Genomic DNA, 6,364 nt, shown 5'->3' with positions numbered 1-6,364 from the left:
GTGCGCAATCAAGGGACGGTGGACACACACGCAGACACACACACGTAAACACACACACACATACACACAAACAAACAAACAAACAAACACGCACATACACACACAAACAAACAAACAAACAAACAAACAAACAAACAAACGCACTCATACACGTGCAGACACACACATTGCCACAAAGCCAGGCTGGCATACCGGTGTTGCCGGATGTTGGCTCAATGATGACGCTGCCTGGCTTGAGGCGGCCATCGCGCTCCGCATCCTCGACCATGCGGCGAGCAATGCGATCCTTCACAGAGCCGCCAGAGTTGAAGAACTCGCACTTGGCCACTGTTCCCCATCACAAGCAACACGTGCGTGGTTTGCCATGCACACGTGAGACTGCGCTGCAGTGCCAGCAGCGCAAGCAGTGCAAGTAGACGAGCCAGGCAAGCAAACAGTGACAGCAAGCAAACAGGTACAGCCACATTGGAACACGGCGTGTGTGCGCGCAGACTTACGAAGCTCGCACTCGAGGCCTTCCTCCTCAGCGATCTTGTTGATGCGCACAAGAGGCGTGTTGCCTGCAGCCAGGATTGTGGTGGGTGCCCACGTGCAGAGCCATGTCACAACGTGAGCGTGTGTGTGTGTGAGTGTGTGTGTGCGGACGTGTGTGAGTGTGAGTGGTTGGCAACAAGGCAAGGAGGACACGCCACAACGCTGTCAAAGCAACACCAGACACCGTCCAGCACGCCACGTGGTGGCACGTTTCAGCAGCGCACCGATGTTGTGGAGGATGTTGGGCAGGATCTTTGGCTTGAGCTCCTGGCGAGCATGGGGACCAGAGGGATCATCCCTGCAAGCAAACGAGCGAGCAGCGAAGCGGACGTGAGCACCCCCACACTGGCTCAACCATCACGGCGAAGGAAACAAGGCAAAGAAGAACAACAACAACAAGAAGAAGACGAGGCGCACATGTCGATTGTGCAATCGCTCTCCAATTAGTCAAACAGGCCACATGGTCTCGCTTTCTGCGCGCACACACCATCACGCCCACAGCCATCATGGTGCACACCTGGAGAAGTGGTGGTGGGGATCGGGCTCTGTGTTGCCAGCTCGTAGGTGCACCTGGATGGACCAAACTCCATGACGACTGCTTTGCTGGTTGCTGGTTGTGGTGGCGGTGGAGCGAAGACAACAAGACGATGAAAGGAAGGAAGCAGAGGTGGCGCGATATTGGCACAAACAGGAACAGAAGCGAGGGAAAAAAGGCACGTGGTGGATAGGATGGAGAGGCCTTCAGAGTGCGCACTTTGTGTGGGGAATTGCCAGGGAGCGACGAAACATACACTGCACACGGGAAACATACGCAAACCACCACTGCAAGAAGAAGAGAAGAAGAGAAGAGACAAGCGAGAGGATGATGATGGCTGGTGTGACCCGTGTTGCTGGCCGGCGGTGGCTTTCTGCCGCTGCTGCCGCAACAGCCACGGCTGCTGAGACCCGCGTCACCACGCTCAACAACGGCTTCCGTGTCGTCACAGAGCAGGTGTGCTTTCTGGTGCAGTGAAAAGTGTGTGTGTTGGGAGGGGGGGGGGAGCTTGCAGTGAAGTGTGAAAGGTGGTGTGGTGTGAAGGGTGGTGTGGTTGCGGAGTGTTGCATCGTCGGGGGGACAATGAGTGACACTGGCTCACGCCCGCCTGCATGTCCGCACACACTGCATTGGCCTTTGCGAATTGTGTTTGGTTGGACGTGTGTAGACGCCGCACCAGACGGCCACGATTGGCGTGCATGTGGATGCTGGCAGCCGCTTCGAGACGGCCCAGAACAACGGGTAAGGCAGTTGTGTGTGTGGGTGGGTGAGTGTGTGTGTGTGTGAGTGAGTGAGTGTTAGGATGTGTGTGTGTGCGTGTGTGTGAGTGAGTGAGTGAGTGTTAGGATGTGTGTGTGTGTGTGTGTGTGTGAGGGTGAGGGTGTGTTTGGGTGTGTGTGGGTGTGTGTGTGAACTCTCAAAAGGGACAGTGTTGGCTGACATTCGCCTCCCTCCTCCTTTTCTGACAGTACTGCCCACTTCCTTGAGCACATGGCCTTCAAGGGCACCAACAAGCGCACCCAGCAGGAGATTGACTCTCAGGTATGACGTGTGCTTTTGCATGTGTGCAGCTTGTGTTTGATGCTGTATCTCTCCTCGCTTGGTCACACCACTTCTCACAACACACACACACACACACACACACACACACGCACACACACACACACACACACACACACACACACATCCAGGCTGAGCAGCGTGGCATGCGCCTCGATGCATACACATCCAGAGAATCCACCGTTTACATGGGTGCGTGTGTGCTGCATCAATATGCGTGTTTGCACACGTATGTGTGGGATGGTGGGGTGGTGTAAAGGAGAGAACTCGCTCACTTGCTTGGTTGCACCACGTGTGTCCTCACACTCGCCGTCGCCCTAATGCCTGTTCAAACCATTGCTTCAGCGCGGTGCTTCTCCGACGACACGGACTTTGCCGTGGACCTGCTCGGTGATATCCTCACCAACGCCAAGTACGACGCAGGAAAGGTACGCTCGTGTGCCGGATGCACCTGTCAGTGAAACTTGCGCATGAGGCATATGGAACCCCTCCACAACACAGCACACACATGCACACACGCACACACGCACACGCACACACTTGGCTTACTGCATCTCACTTGTTGCTTGCTGCACATGTTGTGTGCGGGCTTTTGTGTGCAGGTTGAGGCTGAGCGTGGCGTGATTCTGCGCGAGAACCAGGAGGTCAACTCCATCCCCGAGGAGGTGGTCATGGACTATCTCCACGCCACCGCCTTCCAGGTCTGTCAGTCGCACAGCCATTAGCGCGGTGGTGGTGAGTGGGCAAAAAGTGGTCAGTGTAACCGTTCCACAGCGGCTGCTGTAGCTGTGCATCTTTGATTTGTGTTGCTCACACGACGAATTGCTTGTCTGTGCTGCTGTGCTGTGCAGAACTCCCCACTCGGCTACACCATCCTCGGCCCCGAGGAGAACATCAAGTCAGTCAAGTCAACACACGGTCGTGTGCCGTCATGCAACATGAGAACACACACACACACCGCACACACAATGAAGCAAAACATTGTGCTGTCTTGCCACAACCACCCCTCTACACTCACCACCCCTCCTTTCCAAAACATGATGCTCACGCCACGCACGCATCCCGCCACTGCAGGTCCATCTCGCGCGAGGACCTGATCAAGTACGTGGAGACGTACTACACGGGCCCGCGCATGGTGCTGGTTGGCACGGGCGGCGTCGACCACGACCAGCTCGTTGCTGCCGCTGAGAAGGCGTTTGGCGGCCTCTCTGCCGACGACAAGGCCCCCGCCGTCACCACATCCGACTTCCACGGCTCCGAGGTGCGTTGTATTCGTGTGTGAATGTGTTTGTGTGAGTATGTGCATGTGTGTTTGTATGTGCATGTGTGTTTGTGTGTGTATTTTGTGTGTGTGTGAGTGAGTGTGAGTGAGTGTTTGTGTGTGTGTGTACCTGTGTGAATGTGTGGCTGATGCAACAATTCATCCCAGGTCATCGTGCATCACCTACATTGCCCACCACGTCCCTAACCGATACGTGTGTGTGTGCAGCTGCGCTTCCGCGATGACAGCGAGCAGACGGCCAAGTTTGCGATTGCCGTTGAGGGCGTCAGCTGGAGCGACCCCGACTTCTACTCCATGCTCGTCGGCTCATCCGTACGTTGGGCAGATGTCATGGAGATTCTTCTGCGTGTTACTGCTGCTGTCACTGCTGCTGTCGTGCTTACTACAGCCTCCTTGCTTGCTTCCACGTGTCTTTGCAAGCGGATGAGTTTTGCCACCTCACACATCCTGTCCTCCTTCCTATCACACACGAGCACTCACCCTCACTCTCCTCATCCATCGTGACGATGCAAAACACCACCAACACCACCAACACTACCAACACTACCCATGTGTGTGTGTGTGTGCGTGTGTGCGTGTGTGCACAGCTTGTTGGCAGCTGGGACCGCAACTTTGGCGGCTCGGCCAACCTGTCGTCCCCGCTTGCCCGCCTCGCTGCGGAGCACTCGCTGGCCCACAACTACATGTCGTTCCAGACGTCGTACACGGACACGGGCCTGTGGGGCTGCTACGCGGTCACGGACTACGACAAGATTGAGGACTTTGCCTACGCCCTCACCCAGGAGTGGCTGCGCCTGGCCAACGTATGTTATGTGCTGCTGGCTGGAAGGCGTGACCAGGGGGTTGATGGGTTGATGTGGCGCAGGCTTGCTTGGAAGCAACGAGTCGCGTGTGACCCGCAATGTTCCCGTCTGTGTTCCTTTCTGTGTTGTCTTCTCTTTCATAACTTCTGTCTGCAATGGATGTTCTGTTCTCCACATACCGCTCGTCCGTGCCGCGGTGTTCAGGGCGCGACGGATGCCGAGGTTGAGCGCGTGAAGCGCCAGCTCAAGTCCCAGCTCATCTTCTCCGTCGACAGTACGTAACACACACACAGTGCCGATGTGTTGTTTTTGTTCCTTGCTGCTGTCATTGGGTGCATTGTCACTTGTGTGGTCACGGTATGGCCACTGCATTGTGACACTGTTTGACCACCACGACCACCGCAGAACGTGTTCTCCCACGTGAATAACATCACCTCTTTCGTCGCTTTCTCCCCATCCCCTCCAATAAACAGGTGCACAGGCGGCCAACGATGAGATTGGACGGCAGATTCTGACCCTGGGCCGCCGCGTCCCTGCTGCCGAGATCAACGCCCTCCTCGACGTGAGCAGCCCTCAGTACACGCTGCTGCATGTTGTTGTTTAAGTTGTTGTTTGTTTCAGTTGTTGTTTAAGTTGTTGTTGTTGCTGTTGCTGATGATGATGGTGGCGACGGTGGTCACACACACACACGCACACACACACGCACACGCACACGCACACGCACACACGCACACATACACACATTGTCTTCGCTTTTCTGTTGACCCAAATCATTTCCGCTCCCCTTCCCCTTCCCTCTACCCCCTCTTCTTTTTTTTGGTTTTACAGTCTGTGAGCTCGTCGACTGTGCGGTCTGCGATGGACAAGTACGTGTACGACCGCTGCCCGGCCGTCGCCGCCATTGGACCCGTCGAGCAGCTCCCAGACTACAACCGCCTCCGCAGCAACCTCGTCTGGCTCCGCACTTGAGCATACGCCAACACACTTCATCCAACCAACCAACCGTCCAGCCAACCAACCAACCAACAAAGACCTTTGGATCATCCCCCTTCCTGCTCCCAAACAACCCTTGCATCCTGCAGCCAAGCTTGTCCCTTCAGCATCCCCTGTTGTGTGCATGACAATCACACCAAGTGTTCACCGCCACCACTAGCAGCAGCCACAAAAGCCATAGTCAAGTGTGTTAGGTTGTCCCATCACTGATTGGAGACGTTGTTGCATTTGCGTGACTGGGTGGACGTTCGCTTGCTGTGTTCTTGGTCTTGTCGCTTGCTTGCTTGCTTGTGTGTTTGTGTGTGTATGTGTGTGTGTGTGTGTGTGTGTGTGCCCGCTTGGCCTGTGAGTGAATGTTATGCTTGATCTCCCTGTCGTGCGTGCTTTGTGCATTGTGTGAATTATACAAACAACAGGTCACGCAATCATGAAGGCATGAAGAGAGTGGTTTACTGGTTGGATGGGGAGCGAATCATACAGAATGGTCAAGAGACAGAACAGGAACGACAAACAGCCACACCCCTCTACGTACACGCATTGACACCCTTCCAAAACAAAGAGGGGCAAAATACATACTTGGCGTCAACAAAGTGCACACACATGCTTGGCAGAGGACCAGCACAACACCGAGAGAAGGCACGTCACAAAGCACCACATGGCTTGCTGTCATGCCAAGAAACGAATGACTGCAGTTGGGACGTTGATCACACGCCATATGACAGCGTGAGGGCTGCACGGCCTCAGCGTTCGCCACAGATCAGCAAAAGCCAAGCGGAAGAGGCAGCACAGTGACGTGAACGCTTGAACAGGTACCACAAAACAAAGAAAGGGAACAGGCGAGCTTATTCAAAACAGGGGAAAAAAAACAAAGAAAAGGCGACGACAACGAAAGCTGCACAGAGACGAGGGGCGTCAGCGAACCCCACTGCCTCTGCCTCTGTCTCTCTCACTCCCACTCACGCACTTGCCCGCGCGGCCATCAATGCACGCAAAGCAACACACACGCACACGCACACACACACACACACGCACACACACACACTATGGGAAGGTACGCATGTCAACTTGGCCTGTGAGTGAATGTTATGCTTGATCTCCCTGTCGTGCGTGCTTTGTGCATTGTGTGAATTATACAAACAACAGGTCACGCAATCATGA

General features: G+C 55.0%; 2 protein-coding genes across 2 annotated transcripts in view; one reads left to right on the top strand and one right to left on the bottom strand.

Annotated features, from left to right (window-relative positions):
- Positions 1-1,124, bottom strand: part of PTSG_07356 (cystathionine-beta-synthase) — a gene marked incomplete at its 5' end in the record, with an annotated part of 4,328 nt that extends 3,204 nt beyond the window's left edge. Inside the window, 4 exons of the mRNA XM_004990797.1 lie at positions 167-327; positions 498-560; positions 759-832; positions 1,105-1,124. Coding sequence (XP_004990854.1) covers positions 167-327; positions 498-560; positions 759-832; positions 1,105-1,124 — 318 coding nt within the window. The remainder of the gene's footprint in view (positions 1-166; positions 328-497; positions 561-758; positions 833-1,104) is intronic.
- Positions 1,125-1,297: 173 nt separating this feature from the next.
- PTSG_07355 (peptidase subunit beta) lies at positions 1,298-5,213 on the top strand. Its single transcript, XM_004990796.1, has 13 exons — positions 1,298-1,525; positions 1,737-1,810; positions 2,038-2,110; positions 2,260-2,320; positions 2,474-2,556; positions 2,731-2,829; positions 2,980-3,026; positions 3,203-3,389; positions 3,618-3,722; positions 3,998-4,213; positions 4,418-4,487; positions 4,687-4,775; positions 5,042-5,213. Exons 1-13 carry the CDS (start codon positions 1,397-1,399, stop codon positions 5,180-5,182), a joined length of 1,374 nt encoding a protein of 457 aa, XP_004990853.1. The 5' UTR covers positions 1,298-1,396; the 3' UTR covers positions 5,183-5,213.
- The last annotated feature ends 1,151 nt before the right edge of the window (positions 5,214-6,364 follow it).

The sequence above is a fragment of the Salpingoeca rosetta genome, assembly GCF_000188695.1.
Source record: "Salpingoeca rosetta unplaced genomic scaffold supercont1.22, whole genome shotgun sequence".
Classification (NCBI taxonomy): Eukaryota; class Choanoflagellata; order Craspedida; family Salpingoecidae; genus Salpingoeca; species Salpingoeca rosetta.
The sequence above is the reverse complement of the archived record's forward strand: the minus strand, read 5'-3'. Positions and strand labels throughout refer to the sequence as shown.

Bases quoted from the DNA above. Each gene is read 5' to 3' on its own strand.
- PTSG_07355 (XM_004990796.1), top strand. From the start codon at position 1,397: ATGATGATGGCTGGTGTGACCCGTGTTGCTGGCCGGCGGTGGCTTTCT. The intron at 2,830-2,979 runs GTCTGTCAGTCG...TGTGCTGTGCAG, and splicing joins TCCACGCCACCGCCTTCCAG to AACTCCCCACTCGGCTACAC. The intron at 4,488-4,686 runs GTACGTAACACA...TCCAATAAACAG, and splicing joins GCTCATCTTCTCCGTCGACA to GTGCACAGGCGGCCAACGAT.